The 18,439-nt window shown below is 36.7% G+C and overlaps 1 protein-coding gene across 6 annotated transcripts in view; it reads right to left on the reverse strand.

Moving 5' to 3' along the window:
* Positions 1 to 18,439, reverse strand: part of LOC113239789 (focal adhesion kinase 1) — a 73,321-nt gene that overhangs the window by 7,493 nt on the left and 47,389 nt on the right. For 4 of the 6 annotated variants that reach the window (XM_026476924.1, XM_026476921.1, XM_026476923.1 and 1 more), the window contains exons 6-20: positions 17,743 to 17,899; positions 16,426 to 16,570; positions 13,982 to 14,103; positions 12,476 to 12,559; positions 11,506 to 11,587; positions 10,597 to 10,632; positions 9,128 to 9,247; positions 8,484 to 8,564; positions 7,973 to 8,143; positions 7,213 to 7,345; positions 6,720 to 6,852; positions 6,095 to 6,236; positions 5,043 to 5,247; positions 4,376 to 4,500; positions 2,885 to 4,254 (exon numbers count right to left, since the gene is read on the reverse strand). In XM_026476924.1, the coding sequence (XP_026332709.1) occupies positions 2,885 to 4,254; positions 4,376 to 4,500; positions 5,043 to 5,247; positions 6,095 to 6,236; positions 6,720 to 6,852; positions 7,213 to 7,345; positions 7,973 to 8,143; positions 8,484 to 8,564; positions 9,128 to 9,247; positions 10,597 to 10,632; positions 11,506 to 11,587; positions 12,476 to 12,559; positions 13,982 to 14,103; positions 16,426 to 16,570; positions 17,743 to 17,899 (3,106 nt within the window). The remainder of the gene's footprint in view (positions 1 to 2,884; positions 4,255 to 4,375; positions 4,501 to 5,042; positions 5,248 to 6,094; positions 6,237 to 6,719; positions 6,853 to 7,212; positions 7,346 to 7,972; positions 8,144 to 8,483; positions 8,565 to 9,127; positions 9,248 to 10,596; positions 10,633 to 11,505; positions 11,588 to 12,475; positions 12,560 to 13,981; positions 14,104 to 16,425; positions 16,571 to 17,742; positions 17,900 to 18,439) is intronic. The other 2 variants (XM_026476926.1, XM_026476925.1) reach the window with 2 other exon arrangements.

Here is an 18,439-nt window from a genome sequence, read left to right on the forward strand (position 1 = left end):
CAACCTATTCGAAATTTAAATTGTTATGTCATCGCAGTATCGCGCTGTCCGTAGAACAAATGAAGACTAAAGCGGAGTGTCGCGCTCTGTATACGATTTTAGCGCCTTGCAAGTGCGGACACTTTTTAGCGCGGACCCGACGTCCATATAATTGTAAGTCAATGCTTTGTACTATGTTTGTACTGATAACAATATAAGAGACATGCACTTAAATTAAGATAGTGTTTCCCGTAAGTTTAGTTCGCGTTTCTGTGAATCGACATCGATTGTATAATTACGACTAGTACATTTCATAAGTTTACAATTTGTTATTAAACCACGACAATGTCCATTCTTTGAAATCACGTAGTTAAGAAATATTAGTAAAAAAAAAAATATTTTACATCCAGATGACACCTTATTGGTTTTTTATAAAATTCTGAAGCATTTGTATGTTCGCTGGTGGTTAGAAAAAAGTGTTATCTGTGGAAACTTGTAATTTGCCATCAAAATTATTTTTTGTAACTATTTATATACCTAGCTGTTAGTTTCCCTAAACATATAAAATTAACATTTGAGGATATGAAAAATATTAATTATTGAAAACTTCTTCCTGTATATTAAAAAAAAAATCATCATTCCACACAAAGTTGTCGAAGGTGCAAAACAAAATTTATCAATAACCATTTTTTATATGAAACATCTTTAAAATCTGACAGAAACTTACGCGTACGTGACAGGAATTTGGACCGTAAAGAAGTTAATTTTTTTCCAATAAAATAATTTTATTACCGAATATCCTTTCCTACGTGATTTCCCGTTATACTAAATGTTAATACTGATTTTCCTGCGCTATGTTAGGAAATAAAGAAAAGTTTTACAATATTATAATATACCAACGCCAAAGTGCGAGCAATTCATTTAAATATACTTCCATCATTAGTCGATGTACAACATTAACAGAATTATATTTAGTGAACCGCACAGGAGAATCGGCAATACTAATCTAAAAAACAAATAAAACAAAAAACCAAAAATCTACCGGAGAAACCCAACAGGCACAATTATAATTCTGTAAAAGAAAATAAAAACAATATTAAACAAAAAGAAAGGATATGGACAAGGAATGAACTTTTTTATATCAAGTTAATGAAGTTTCTAACTTCATTTACTTTGTAAGCCTAGAGTAAACTTCATACGAATAATAATAAAGAAATAGTACTTTATGATATTATTATTAAAATAATATTTACAGTAGTTACGTATATTACAATGTGTAAGATAGAGTCTATCGAACACTACTTCCATCCTATGATATATTTTTTAATAAAACTCAATATATCGGAATAATAAAACCTCCGCAAAAAAAAACCGTGTAATTACGCCCCCTATAACAAGAATGAATATAACTTACAATATTTACTGAAATAAATAATATAGAGGTAAGTATGCAACAGAGACATTCACAATTCAATGGCCCGAATATTGACCTTGGGCTGGAACGTTTGTGATTAGATTACTATTCCGCCAATGTCTCATTCAATATTTTTCATCACAATTGCGTGTGAATAAAACGTAATATCTTTTAAATATTTGTATGTCATTATGAGTATGTACCTTATAAAAATTACAAATTCAATCAAGTCGACATAAGCTTTTATAAATGAAATCGTCGACGTCGTTTAAACGTCGAGAGAGTAGAAACAAACAAAACACATTTACCGCCCTAGGGCCGTATGATAAAAATTACCACCTAGTTTTGCTGCACGTCACACTATGCTTACGAGCAAGTGTGATGAAATAGTACATTGCGATTGGCGTATACTTGCCAGGTGAAGCCTGAAAACCAGGAAATTGCAGAGGCCTTAACCTTTTCTTCGGCATTATCAGCTATTCTTCCATAGATAATACAACAAACTTAACTAAATTGCTATAAAAGGCACAGACGTATATGCAGCCACGACGTATTAGATTACAAAATAAATAATTTCCAAATTCTAAAAATAGTGCAGAATTTGATTTCACAAAATCAATTTAAGTACCTAGTAAAATTTATTAAAATTGCCAATGTTTAGTTTTTTCCTGTACTTATGCGAAATACATTCAGATTTTTTAAACATGAAATTTTTTTGTTTAACCTTGGCATGTAAAAAGTCCGTGGACATAATCGACTTTGCCTGCATGTCATGACACTATTTACGACCAAATGTGATGAAAAAGTTATTTTAGTATAGTTTGTTATAATTTCACGTTCTGTTTTCAGATGTAAATAATTATTTTTCGTCAAAATTGTAAGTTACTTCAAATAGTGTTATAAAGGACGATTTTACGGAGCATGCATTTTTACAGAATTCAATTTTGTATACACACTGAAACCAAACACACAACTATAATTTACGTGCAGTTTTTGTACAAAATTAAAATGCCGATTATACCAACTCTGCTAAATTATATTTTACAAAATGTTGCTGTTCTTTATACTCTTAAATACTTTTCAAAGAAAAAATTACCTTTGAATGACTAATTTAGTAGCCTATCCATGCATATCCGTTCCGCGTTCGGGCCGAGCAAGACAGTGCTGTATTCGGGCCTTGATAGAAAAGGGTTCGGGCCAAGATAGTACTGTGTTCTTTCAAGGACAAATAACAATAACCTCTGACGCTTGATAAGATTTTGTTAAATACATTTCGGTGTCATAACTAACACGGATATTTGAATAAACTCATATTCAGAGTGAACATAATTCTTTATCGTCCTTGGCGAAACACAGCACTATCAGGGTCCAAAAAATTAACTGTCACAGCCCAAACAGGACGCTGCTGTGACAACCCGAGCACAGCACGGTTGTATGGATAGATATTAAAACGTGCAACCGAATCGGTACCAACCTAACTACAAAAATCACCTGCAAGTTTAATGACGAAGTAGAAGTAGCTGCTACCACAGGAGAACATTCCTGCCGGGACGCGTACAGACTTTGCGTATCCATTGACGAAGCAGAAACGAACTGCGGCCTCGATTGTCCTTGATAAACCGCAGTGGAACTCGCAGTTTGCGATATCGACACTTGCGGCCTATACAACATCGGCTGCGCGCCTTGTACTATATTATGGGTCACAATTTGCTGCGGCATATATGACATAGGAGGAATGACTCCAGTAGGTTGGATTACTGGCGAACCAACGTAAACTTGTGACGTAGACATGGGAGAGCCTGAGTAACCCTGTGATGTTGACATAGACGGATAAGCCTGCGATAAAGGACTAGCTGAACGGTATTGACTAGACAATTGCTTTGGTATCGGTTTGCCAGAACTTTGGGCATAAGGTATACCTTGTACGACACCTACCGGTACGCCGTAAGACATAGGATGTGATACCGACATTCCGGAGGTCACAGGACGGTATGACTGAGGTTTTGAAAGACCAGCTTTTTGGGCAGCTATAGCAGCGCAACTTTTGACATTGTCGCCACCGAAATCATAGATCTCTTCAACTAAAGGAGGATCGGGTTGTAGACGCATCTTGTTGACAACACTCGCCGCTAACTGGGCGTTAATAGTGCCTTGCACTGAGAATTGACCGACGTCCTGATCGCGACGGTTACGAGGCGGTGGCGAAGCCGGAACGGAATGCTGCCTTGTAAAAGGAGCTATAGGGACAGGGGAACCGCGGTGAGATATACCACCTCTAGCATTGCGTTCCAAAGAACCCATACGTACAGGAACTCTTTCTGCAGTAGACAACGTACTACGTGTGCTTCTTTCCAAAGATCGAACTCTACTAGCGTAGGGCTCAGTTGGATTCAATTGTTCAGGTTCACCGTGACTTTGTGGAGACGAACTTTCCGTTCTCGGAGATGCACTGGGCATATTCTGACAAAGGTTATCGTGACTATCTCGCGCGCCTACAACAACTGTCAAAGTTTCTTGTTGTTCAGCAGAATCTGTTGGCACAACAGGGTCGAGCTTATGCAAGCTTGAAACAGGGATAGGAACAGTTTGCAAGGGAATATCGATTTTTTCATCTGGTTTCGGGTGTATGATCTTTTCGACGATGTTAGGGTCTTTCTCCGGGAGATTTTCGGCGAAGTCAACGGCAACCGTGTTGAACACCGAGGCGGGAGTCGTGTAAGCCTGGGGTTCCAGCGCTCTTGCCTGGTTTTCCCTTAGCAGGTGAGCTAGGACCAGTGGATTTTGAGCTACGATGTACGTTTGAGGAGCTCCCGCCCCTCCTGCTCCTGGCACTCCCGGTACTACTGTTGTAACGTCGCCAGCTGTTGGCAAAAATAATTATTTATGAAATATATATACGAACACACGTAAGAAATCATGGGATAAGTCTCGATTTAATTAAAAACTGCCCTGCAGGACTCTATTAGCTTTAAAATGACTAACCGAGGTTAGCGTTCGGTCTGGTAGGCTTCGGCGGAGGCTCGTCGCCCCACGAGGCAGCTGCAACGCGCCGATTCTCGCGACGCATCGTATCCCATGCTGTATTGCGCTCTTCTTGCAGGATCTCACTGGAAAAGGAGTTGGTCATATACTTCTAGTCAGAAAAGGCCATTAATAGATTAGCGGAAATCCGTGTTAATAAAATGAAAATAAAAATCGTTCTTCGGCCGAGCGTCAAACAATCAACAACTCCTGAGGAAGCTTTGTAAAGAGGTGAAACACTTGTCGGGTGATTTTGGTGGTGGTGTTTGTGACTGTACTTGCGTTTGTGTTATTAATTTTATGCGAAGGGAGGTTGGGAAAAAAAATTAAAACAAGCACAGCTTTTTGCACAATTCCACATTTTTGTAAACATTTGCACGATTTCACCTTGTCTGGGTTTGCGGCGTAGCAAAGTAATTTTTTCCACTTTTATTAAAGGCCATTCTGGTCCATCGAAAGCGTTTCTGAACCTTCCTTCTTTTCTTTACAAATTTTTACCACACAGTTAATATTCACAGTGTATAAATTTCCGCATTTGCTCGAGACTTGCAAGAGGTTTCATTTTCCGTTGAACAACACACGCTCACACATTTTATAGGCTTTAATATGAATGTCAAGCGAAACTTACAACAAAGTCTCCTTCAGCTGATGCGCAGTAGGCCTCTGCGAAGGTTCATACGCCCAACATCGCGACATAACGGAGTACAACCTTGGCGGGCAGCGCGGAGGCAACGCCAGCCGCTCTCCGTTCTCCAGCTTGCCTATGACGTCATTGTTCTTCACGCCGCTGAAAGGCTTTACGCCCAGCATTAAGATCTCCCACATGCATACGCCTAAGGGAAAAAATATTGAGAATTCTCTGTACTACTCGTATGACTATTGAAGTAAAACAATTTACGAAAAAAACAATTGTATGCAATTACAAAATTCTGGATTTTGTAATTGTATCAATATAAAAATCAACTGAAAACGACTGCATGCAGTTGACACTGACTTAAAGTAGTTATCGCCATGCGCCTATTTCAGGTGCTCAGTGTATTTATTGATATCGAATTGGAAGACATTACATGTAGTTTATCACTGTGTTCATCTGAACATCATTATCTAATGACTCCAAACGCTAATTTTACTTTTTATTAAGGACGTCTCGATTGCATGCAATTGATCACGACTGCACATATTAACTGCAAACGTGAAGTCCATCTGTTTGCAGCCTTAAACTATTGTATGGCAAATCGTGCAGAGCCCCTAGTGGCGACAAGACGAACTAAAATTTGTCATGCAATTATAAATACGCGGTCGCTGCCGGCTATCAAAATTAATCGTATGTATTTGATTACGTAGTTCATTTTATAGACAGAAGCACTAGCGTGTCGTAGAACTTTTAGTTGCAGTAGAGCACCTTGTGAAAGTTCGTCTAGGGAAGTACTGCCATCTTACCTATTTCTGCCGCCAAGCAGTAATATGACGGTTTCGAAGGGCAAGGGTGCTGGTGAAATTACAGGCACATGGGATTTTTCAACTTATGGCTCAGGGTGTCGGGCTTAGTGGCAGTGCCCCTCAGACCTTTGTGGTTTAAAGCTCTGAGTGGCACTGCAACTATAATGGACAGGCGTGTCGCTTACCAACAGGTACACGGCTTATTCGTCCCGTCACTAAGTATTATTAAAAAAAACTTACCAAACATCCAAACGTCAGAAGCCGATGTGAATCTCCTAAAGTTGATGGACTCGGGAGCCATCCACTTGATGGGCAGTTTGCCTCGTGACGCTTTGTAATACGACTTGTCTTCCACCATCTTTGACAGACCGAAATCTGCTAGCTGCAAAGGGAAGGTAGGTGTTAAATGTAGGAATAAAAGTTTGCCAGCAAAGGGCTGCCTTTGTGGCAATTTTGCTTTGATTTTCGTTTCCTTTGCATTTGAATTTACAGTTCCCTCTACAATCATTTGATTCAATCAATCAAAAAATCTAATCAATTCCTTCAGCTTCCTGTCCGTCATTAATGTACCCGCGCCAGCTGCAGTTTTTTTACTAACAATAAGTTGTGCTCGCTATTCCCAAACAATGTATCAAAAATATTTAAAACCTGTGGCAGTTTGGTTTCGACCGGTGTACCAAACCTTTTCAGAGCGCCATACAGCAGACGACAGCAGATCAGAAAACTAAGGTATTTTTTTGATGAGTTAAGTTCATTTTAACTTTTAAGATACCATTTGCAACTTACTTGTTTGTGATCTGTACAATGGAATTTAATATTCAACAAAAATTAAAGCAAGACGTTTAAAAATGGTTTTTCTACGTACTTTGACACAGTTAGGATTGGAGACTAGAACATTTCTGGCGGCAATGTCTCTGTGAACGAATTTCTTGCTTTCCAAGTAACTGAGCGCCGTTGACAACTGGTAAATGTAAAGTACTAGAGTACATGTTTCCAGCCTGCAAATACATATACGTTCACGTTAGTTGATAGCAAAAAGTATACGTAATATTCTAAAAACGAACGAAACAAAAAAAACAACGCTACGAGTGACATTATGTAGTTATTATGTAAAATAAAAAGAACAGGACCCATAAAGTTACCCTGTGGGACACCAAAACATGTCGATTTCAAATTCTCGTTCTCAAATGCACCAAAATTTTACAATTCTTGACATACCGATTTCCTTTTCACACCATTGTCATTCAGACAACTTGCAAAACATTCCAACGTCACTTCATGAGATTCCTACACTTTCATTTTCCCCATCATAACCGAATAGGAACAGTATCGAATGCCTTTGCTAATGTTCTACGTACCTATGAGCATTCTGTTGGAGATACGCCCTCATTTCTCCTAACGTTGCGAGCTCCATCACGATCCAGATGGGAGGCGTACTGCACACGCCTACTAATCCAATTATGTGCGGGTGCGAGAATTGTTGCATTATATCTGCAATCATCATTCAGATCTTGATTTACGAAAGAAGTTCTAACGTATTAAATATAATATATGTTACATTAAACGATACAGTACCCCTACCATGAGCTCACACAAATAACGTAAAACAATTAACAATTTTGTATGACAAACATATGTAAGAGGCACAATAAGTAACATTTTGAATACAAATATTTAGTGCTATCGATAACTGTCACTGTAGACTCATGGTAGAAGCACTGGTGGATACGAAAAATATATCAAGCTAAAGCTGAATATAGAATTGTATTTACAATACCTAATGGTCGTGGTTGGTCCGTTGCCCACTAAATAACATCATTATTGTATAGGATTAAAAATTCGTAAGGTTCGACAAAAAGGGTTTAAATTTATGGAAATGTTTCAACACAAACACCAGAAAAATAATAAACCCTTTATTTTAAACGAATCGTTCATGTTATTTGAATGAACTTCAACTACAACCGTAAAAATTATACGTGGAAATATTATTAAATGAAAGCAATCGATCATCTCGAACGTGTTCAAGAGTTCATACTACGATCAATAAAGACAGCGACAATATTATTAAACACCTAATATGCAATACGTGTCTGTGCAAGATCTAAATAAGATACTTACAAGCCTCCTCAAGGAACTTCTCAGCGGTATCAAGGTCGGCATCCAACTTGCAAGTCTTGACAGCGACGAGGAGTACATACTCTCCTGGACCACTGCCCTTCCCCGCCCGCTTCTGCGCAGATAGTTGCCGCCGGAGAGACGGGTGGTTTGCTGACGTCACGCGGCATGTACCTAGCCAAAGTTAGCAACATGTTTTAAATTCGTCTAGATAGCTAATGCAGACGGACTATAATAGTAAAAGAAAGATTGAAGCATACCGTGACAGAGTGAGAAAATAGATTTCTCGCAGATGGCCCTACGGCAAAAAAAGTCATTAAAAAAACAAAAACGAAAATCTGCAACAAGCACATAGAAAAATACGTAAAGACTGCTGGTCCGTTCCGTAGCTCAGTTGGGAGAGCGTCAGGTACGGTATGCTGTAAGCGTTGGTTCGAATTCAGTCGGTTAGAAGGTTTTTTCTTAGTGTACAATGTATATTTAAATAAAAATGTATTTGTTCAAAAATCTTTACCTTTGTGTACATCACCAAATTGTCCTTCTCCGATAATGCTCGTTAGCTCAATTTGGTTTCGGACCAATTCGTAATCGCGTACTGAAAATGAGAAAAACTTACATTATAATTATATCGTGCGGTGGCAGCTCAGTGGAAGAGCTGTTGATTCCCAAATTAGAGGTCACTGATTTAAATCTCGGCATGTAATCACATACATCACCTTTCGCATAAATATTGCACTAAGACAGTATTAATGTTTATTTTCACAACTTTACGTCGAGAAATGATTTTGCGTAATTTTCTAAATATAGTTTTTACAGTTAGTATTTTCTAAATTTTAGTTTTTTTTTATATTGCTCATGTTGTTTTGAGCTACGTTATCGACTTCACCCATTAACTGTATGCAGTCGATCTCGGCTGCATGAATTCGGTTTCGGCTGCATAAAGTTAATGCGTGAAGTCGTTATCCAAGACCTCGACTGCATGAAGCTGGTAACAACTTCGAGTTGATAACAATCGAAACTAACTTCATGCAGCCGAGATCGACAGCATGCAAAGTTGATTGCGACTTCACGCATTAGCAGCCTAAGAAAAATAATAATAATAATAATTATCAGCATAAGAAAAATAATAATAATAATAGTATAAAGTTGTATAAATACCGGCAGGTGTAGAATAGTCGGCATCGTCATCAATAATCTCGGCGTAATCTTCAGAAAGGAGGGTGTTGGTATTACCCTCCCACGAACTCTTCCCCTCTGAAGAGCTGCTGCTCATCTCCGCTGAAATATGTAGTAAATATAATTTAGTGGAGCTCCTTGTGAAAGAGTTCGTCCAGGGTAGTACTGCCACCTTACCTATTTCTGCTGCCAAGCAATAATATCAGCATTATTGCATTCCGGATTTCAAGTGTAAGGGTGCTGGTGAAATTACAGGCACGTGGGACTTGTCAACTTATGTCTCAGGTTGACGGGCTCAGTGGCAGTGCCCTTCAGATCTTTGTGATTTAAAGCTCTGAGTGGCACTGCAACTGTAATGAACAGGCGTGTAGCTTACCATCGGGCGCACGACTAGTTCGTCCCTTCACTTTATATTATAAAAAATAAATAAATAATAATACATAATGCAAGCACAAAGGAGTTAGAAACACATAAATGGCCCTGCGTTTATTCTGTGTGTCTTGTTTTGGCGTACTTTTTTTAACTTATTCAATTTCAAAAAAGCACAAAAGTTACTCTCCTTTACATCGCTAGGCAAAAAACTTAGTGTCTAAGCACCTACCGTTGAGCTAACAGATTCGGTGCTCAAATTGACTAATTATAGAGTTTAAGTATTACAATAAATAAGTACTATTCGAAAGTGACACTACAAACCTAGATAGTATCTCTTTAGAACTGTTTTACATTTCCTGACTTTACCTTCGATATCATTTAGCACTGTGCCTGGTAATTTTTTTCACACTTCTAAATTCTCCCTACACACACACGCACACGCACACGCACACTCAACACGCGCACGCGCACAACTCGACCGTATTTTTTTTGGTGTGTGTATGTTACTCGGTTACTCCGGCATTTGTGAAGCGATTTTGGTGATTCTTTTTTTGTTGCAAAGAGGGTACCTCATTATTGATTCCATTTAAATTTGAACAAAATATTCCACCTTCAAGAGTGGCATACTAGAGGATGCGCCCAGTTTCGCGCACTTTCCATTAACCGATTTCAATAAAACTTGGCAATAGACGTAATTCCACGAACTCTTGAGGTTGGTTTTTATTTATAAAAAGTTCTAATTGTATTGTACTAATCATAGTGCGTTATACAAAAATACTAACATTACTATGGATCATGGTCTGTAATAAATCATTGTACTCGTATTCAATTGAAGAATTCTATTCCATTTGATTTTCGCGATTGTTATACATTTTCTATTCCTCATATAAATGTTTAAAAATGATATATAGACCGCAGCTACCCCCGAGAGTATATCCTTTTTTTATAAATAACTCAAAAGTCAGACAAAATATTGGAACAAACGAAAACCTTGCGTGCGTAAGAAAGCGTGGTAGTAAAAAAATGGAGCGTTAATTAGTCACAACGTATAGCTCTCACAGAATGTAATATAAACTTACTTTTGCATTGACAATTGAGCTGCTTCCATACGGTAGCTTGTAAATAGAAAATAGAGATAAGTTCAAAGAAAAGAAAAATTAAAGAAATAGAAAGATATGTGTTCTTAGTTAGGCCAATAAATCAAGAGGACTGCGAATCTTCATATTACAGATCGTAACTGAAAGGTCAAAACTCCGTCTTGTATCTAGATGACGCTGATCAATAGTCTGAAAGTCGTTTATGTTATGTAGATCACCGTGGATATCAATTAATTATTATTTAATATGAAGTATAAGAAGTCAGTTTTATTCAAATATTGACCATGAGCTAGAATTAGTTTTCTGAACTTTGACGAATGGGTGTCAAAAGATGGCATAGTGTGTTAAAAGTAATGCTTCCTAATATGGGTAGATGGAGCTACTCCTGAACAAAATAAAAGAATAACCGACAATATCCACAAAAATTTGTGCAATAAGCGCCATTATTTGTTTGTTATCACCATAAATTAAAGTAGCTTTGATAAATTGCAACATATCAATCATTGACCTTTTGTCAATGTAATTAAACAAAAAAATTATAAATTAACACTATTTATTGATAAAAATTAATTATGTCACTCTTTAATGATAAGCATTAAGTTTATGTATTTTTATTATACTCAATAAAACAACATCCTTTCTCCTGTATGTTTTCAAATACCGGTCCGTTCTGTTTTCCTAACTTTGACATTGGCTAAATGCCCTACGCATAGCCATAATACAAAAAACATTACCAAATAGCTATTATGTACTCGTCGCGACATCTGGTGTACCAATAGGTACTAAATACCCGACTAACTAGGCTTCTAGATTTATTGGTCCAGGGTTAGGCACATTATTTGATCCGCCGAACATTTACCATTTCAAAACAACATGTTAGTATTGACTTACTCATCCTATTCCATAACGATGTTTGCGAATCTGTGACCAGCCGACAATACCCATCCACTAAGTCAGCCAAGCTCTCTGCAGCCTGAAAACAATGCATTAAAAATTGTATTGTATAACAACCGAGGCTATCAGCGCAAAACACGACGGCAGCAAATCAATCTACACATTGACGATTTGTTCCATTGCACTGGAGGCGTTAAATAAATGGTTGAACGGAGTATAGTTAACTGTATATAATTGTTTTATACTTGGATGCTATTTCATGTATAAAAGAAAAATTAGTAATTAAATATTATTTACATATACATATATATATATAGGTCATGTACGATTGCCATATTATAAGAAATTAATTTCTAATAATATTATTTCTTCTACATATTTTATGGGGTTACACCAGTTTTGCACTGACAGCTTTAACTATGGTCGTATTACTTTTTAATTGCCACTATGTACTGGTAGCCCACGGCTAGAGTGGTTACACACGGCAACTTAGGAAAGTACTTTAAATATTGTTGACAGGGTATTTTTTGTAGATGTAGTAGATAGGGAACACTGAGTCAGAAAGACAGGATGTCATTGTCACCGAAATTTTTCGATTTATGTTGTAAGCCTGCAGCATGTACTTCAGTGTGTGTCACGAGGGTCATTCTGCCTCCAGTTGACTAGTGGAATACCTGCTAAACACCCGTGTAGAGGCTACCTACGTGACATTGGCAGAATTGTGAAAGACACAGAACAAGCCACTAATAAATAAGAAGAAGAGGAAGAAGACCTGCTAAACAGCAGATATTGATGTCCCAAATTTGATAATCAAGCGCTTCATATTATCCTTTTAAATGCGCTCTACCAGGGAATTGAACATTTAAACGTAATACATTGTGATCAAAAGTGAACTCACATTTTTTTTTAAATGTTGGTACATGTGCCCTGTGCTCTAGTAAGGAAAGGGTTATATAAAAAGGCATACCTCTACACTGCTACAAGTAATTGTTAATGTTTCAGTTGCGCCTTTCACGCGTAGCTGCAGCGCGGCTTTTCCGCACGAGCCTGTCTGTAAAAATAAATTACGTTTTTACTTTTAATCTTTAAACAAGCACAAACAATGACATAAAAATACAACAAGAGAAGGGTTTTAACCGATTTCAAAAAGGGGGAGGTGCTCAATTCGTCTTTTTTTTAATGTATGTTACGCGATAACTCCGTTTGCAAACCGATTTCGATGATTCTTTTTTTTTGTTGAGAAAAGGGTACCTCAGTATTGATCCTATTTAAATTTGAAGAAAATATTCCAGCTTCATGAGTGGTAAGCTAGAGGATGAATTTGGTTTCGCGCACTTTCCGTTAACCGATTTGAATAAAACTTTTGAGGTTGGTTTTTTTATAAAAAAGTTATTGTATTTTTTGTATTGTAAAGTTGTAGTGTAGTTGAATTGTACTAACCATAGTACGTAAGAAAAATTTACTGTATTACTAACATTACTATAAATCATGGTCCCATTTAAATTTGAAAAAAAATTTCCACATCTAAGGGTGGCAAACTAGGGGATGAATGACTTTTGATGTCGGTTTTTAGTACTCTGTACTGATTTTTGTAGTTACAGTTTTTACACGAATTAATTTTTAATTTAAGTATATTACGTTTTGCGTTTCTTAATTATTTGTTATCTCTTTAAGCTGACGGCTCAATGAGTAAATAATAATACATAAAAAAATGACATTTTATATTGCACAAGGCCAAGTGCACGTCAAGCTTGACACTAGAGATTGAAATTCAATAATGTTGCAGATGAGAAGAGAGGAAAGGACAGAGCTCGACCGCCGCCGACCGAATAGTATAAAAGGCAGCGGGAACAAGTGGACGCTCTCTTTAATGGGTTAAAAGCCTTCAGCTCGCCCTTTTATTAAGCCAAGTGCAAATGACCTTAAAAAAATGAACTCGATTCATCGCTGCGTAAATACGTTATTTTCATATATTTTTATAAATTTTTTTTCGTTATAAAATTAAAATCGGATTCGTGTTACGTTGTTTTTCAAAATAATAATATAGTTTGTTTCCTTCACACACAACTCTATAACAATACTATATAACATTATGTTGTAAACCAAAACATTTATTGTCTGTAAAAGTTGGAACCTAAACTAGGATACCCTATGCTATTATAGATCTCTATTGAAAAAAATAACTTTCCATCAAATTTCCAAGAATAATTATACATATATATGAAAGAATGGTCCAAAGTGTCAAGCTTGATATACTCTTGACTGTTATCGTTATTATCGTTATATTAATATCTTATAAAAGGACAAAAAAGTAAATTGCTTTTTCATCCCAAGGCAATAGGTATATTGCGATCACTTTCTGGGTGAATTTTACACTAAGAGTGTGCACCATCATGACGTCCTCGTCACTCATAGACGAGTGTATATTCTCGCTTTACATGACGTACGTTTGTTTCCAGTTCTAAATACTCACTTGCGATTGAGACGGCTGTGTGCAGTTCGATTTGAGCGTCTGAATGGCGACGATGTCACCGAACGACGCGATTTTCGTGTATGTCGGCGGCTCACCCGCCTTGTGCGACACGTAGGATATGTCTGAGAAAAAAACAGCGCCATTTTGTTATATTCTGAAAGCAAAAAAATGGCGGGATTTTGTGATTACGATTTTTACCCAAATTAATGTTTAGATTTAATTAGTCTGTACGTTACAAAAATATATAACGTCGGGGATAGGACAATTACGTGTAACTAGTCTCCATTTCGGTAATTTAGTCGCCAAATCTATTCCGCGTAAATGTCGTGGCAACCAAATTAGCGTGATTTACGGGAATCTATTGTTATCACTCCGTAGACAACGTAAATTAATGCGTACTGTGCAAAAATGAAAGTAGCCATTGAAATAACAAAATAATAACGTCAAATCCCTCTCCCGTGAAATTTAGTGCAGATACGTGCTTTTTACCAATACAAATTTTTTTTGGATTTGCACTATCCCCAACGAAAGTATTATTACGTTTTGAGTTATTTAATTATTTGTTAGGTACCTGTATAAGCTGATGGTTCTATAGCTAGTGCTTGATAAATATATAATGCGCTGTTTTCTTCAATACAAAAAAAAAACAATGACTTGAGTAAAAGAAAGAAAGAAAGAAAGAAAGTATGAGCCGATGTTCAGTCATATTAGAGGAGCGAAAAGGGGAGACTGAAAGAAAAGGAGGCATTACGGTATGGAATCAAGTTAATAAAAAAAAGTACGTAAAGATTCCTGCATTTACGTGCGCGAATAGGACTGCTGTTATAAAGTGTGAAGACAAAGAGCAATACGAACGTGACATTAATAAAAACTATAAGTGACATCATAGGATGGATGAATGGAAATAGTCTCATAATAGACCTAACAAAAACTAACATCATGCAATTTCACTCGTCTAAAAGACTACCGATAGAGTTAAACATCTCGTTTAATCTTGTTAATATAGAACAAGTTAAACACACAAAATATTTGGGCCTTATCCTTGACAGCAATTGCAACTGGAAAGTCCATGTTGAGAACTTGTGTAACAAATTGTCACGGTTTATGTACCCTTTGACAAAATTAGTACAGAATGCCTCTGTGGATGCGGCCTTAACAGCTTATTTTGGTTATGTGCAGTCGGTTATAAATTGCGGTATAAATTTTTGGGAAACTCGGTAGATTTTATGCAGGTATTTAAGATATAAAAACGCTGTGTACGTATAATTTGCGGTGGGTCTCAAATGGATTCGTGTAATCCATTTTTCGACTAGTGCAACATCCTACCTGTACCCTACCTGTACATTAAGGAGGTTGCTGCATTTGTCCAGAAATAGCCATCATATTTTGAAATCGCAGATAAAAGCAACCATAGAAATTTAAGACATGGGCATAGAATGGTTTACTAGGGCAATCATATCATATTATAGTTGATGTTCTGACAAACTTTGAACATTCAAATCAGCAGGCGAACGACCGAAAACCAGGCTGCAAGATAATGCTTCAACGGCACTTTACACCGACGAGACACTTAGATTTTAGAAACCTTTTTTGTAATAGTGTGTGTTAATTTAAATTTGTATATATCGTCTGTTTAAAGCCACATAAGTATAGAAGCATAACACTTTCTACAAAAAGTCTTTATAGAGCTATGGTAAGAAAATCATTATATTTCTGCAGGTGAAACCCAATAACAAAAAGGCTATAAACTCAATAAGTGGTTTAATTTGAAGAAATATGGTGATTTTCTTACAACAGGTACATAATTTGGAGATTTTTTGTGGATTTGTGGAATGTCACTTAAGTGGTTGTACCTTTAAGGAGACGATATAGCAATTAATTTATTATTAAAATTAGTCTTTCAACAGCAGTCGAGTTTAATTTATCTCCTGCTAGCATCATCTCACTGTGGCCAAGACACCTTTAGCCACCAGTAGATCGGTCTTGTGAGTCTGTGAGACCGGCAGTGAGAATATCCATCCCAGTACACCCTTATTTCCTTCCCCCGACCGTCTGTTGCCTTAGGTCTCACGGCGCAGATATCCTGCACTTATTTATATAGCACAATAACATGGTTAGGGCTAAAGCCTGTTAGGGTACTTAGAGTGATAGGCACACACCTAAGGGCGCTAGGGTTCTTCTTGCCCTACATTATTAAGTTTATTCCTGTACACTTTGTTGACGACCACAGACATACAGACATGCACTAGTCGACAGACTGTACAATTATTTATATAGTTATTTATGTTATAGTTAACAAAATTCGTTAATTTCATTATGAATTTAAAACAAGTAATTAATTAATATTTTGGTGGTTTTAACCACTCCATGTCACTCCTTGTATTTATATATTTGGAACAACTTATTCCGACCGTTGGTTATTATGACACGAAGATAGTACATACCAATATCAGGTCCTATAGCGAGTTCTACTGGGATCGCCCATCCCATACCCAGAGCGCCAGTGAACGACTCTCTGTCGTAGCCGTAGTGCGTATGCATTGTTTCGAGGTACTTCAACATGCAGTCTGTATCGCTTAGGTTTGCCACCTGTAAAAAATACAGATTAATATATAGTTATAAACACAAAACTCCTAGCAACACCAAAATTTTAAATTTTAGGTTAAATGTATAAAAAAGAATTATACGGACAGCCATTAAATTTTAACTTAATTTTAAGTTATTACTTGGTGTACACTCCGCATATTAACTTGGTGCAGCAAGCGAACAGTTTTTGTGGAGAAATAAATGCCTTTAAATTTTTTAATTTTGAGTATTTTATAAAAAATATATATATACTCGAGTAGCTCAAATGGTAAGAGTGGTAGCCCCGGTTTGGCAAATAGATCCTGGTTCTGCCGTCCGCTAACTAAAACGCGCCTAAGTGACAAAACAATTTTTTGGGATATCATAAAAAAACCATTACCCAGTTTCAGAATAATGAAATTGTTAGATGATATTTCAGCTATGCTTCGTTAGGGTAAGTTTCGATAAGTCAAAACACATTAACTGTTTTTAAAAGAGAATTGTGTGATCTATTTTTTGCTATATAAAACGGTTATTTGACCATTTGTCACTTAGACGGCGGGGTTTTTCCTTATTTTATTTTTTTTTCCATCCTCTAAGGTTTTTTCTTTGTAAATGTTTGAAGTTTGTGTCAATAATAATAGACACGAAAGTTTTCAAATATAGAATACAATGATGTTTACTTAATTGCATTACACTAATATAATAAAACGACGATTCATATAAATATCGATACCTCCAATGAACACTTTTCATTTAGTTTTTTAGTTTCTATTTTTTTTACAAAATTAGTTTTTTCTTTTTTTTCGCATTTGATTTTTATTTTATTTTTACACAAAATTCGGGGAGTATAATATTAATAAATAAAATAAGGTGTGGAACAATGGTGGAACAGCTGATTTATTGTGATTTGAAAGGACGTAACGTAAAAATTTTTCATTTTGCTGAGTAAAATTATGGCGTATTTACACCAAGTCGGCAGGCGACCTTGGCTTGCCAGTTGGCTATCCGGTGATAAGAGTGAGTCGTCTGACGACGGTAGTTTGCAGCCGAAGTCGACCGAAGCGACTGGGTGCGTCGCCTTGGACAAGGCAAAGTAGTCTACCAAAGGCGGCAGTACAAAACGATCCAGTAGTTTCAGGAAAACTGCTATATATATAAACAAACATAGATTATATTTCAAACTTAACCGTTACCTTTTTAAACTGCTGCTGTATGGCCTTCTTCAGAACCTTGGGCTTGATGCCTTCCAGTACGGATTTGGGTAGGAACTTGTGCAGACCGAACTCTTTCTCCAGGTACTCAATATTTGACTTCTTGTCCAATGATATCTGCATGTCCTTGCAGAAGTACCTTTAAAAACAACACAAAAAAAACTTATATATCACAAATTCTTGATTCGTTTGTGTCAGACGATTTTGACGACTTCCATGGTCGAATCGCACATTTTTCATGGTATCGTCATGTCTGAGGCCCCTGGTTCGATCCCAGAGCGGGTCAATGTAAAAAAAAAAGAAATTTTTCTATATTGTCTCTGGTCTGGGTGTTTGTGATATCTCATTGTTTCCAATTACCATAACATAACACAAGTCCTGTAGTCACTTACTTTGGGATCAGAGCAATGTATGTGATGCTGTTGTCTAATATTCATATTTATTTACCAGACGCGTAAATGTAAAAGCGTAAAGGTATAAAGCAATGAGCGATTCTTTTTAATGCTGACTTAAATATACCATAGTCCGGTCGATATATTTTAATATCGATTCTCGATTTCAATGATTGTGTCCCATCACTAGATCAAGTTTGACATGCGTCATTGCAATCAAGCTATTTTTTTTTAAAGATTTTTGGCTTGATACAAGTTGCGCTAGGTCTAAAATTTTATGAGTTTAG

Source organism: Hyposmocoma kahamanoa, unplaced genomic scaffold (assembly GCF_003589595.1).
Source record: "Hyposmocoma kahamanoa isolate Upper Pololo Valley unplaced genomic scaffold, ASM358959v1 116, whole genome shotgun sequence".
Lineage (NCBI taxonomy): Eukaryota > Metazoa > Arthropoda > Insecta > Lepidoptera > Cosmopterigidae > Hyposmocoma > Hyposmocoma kahamanoa.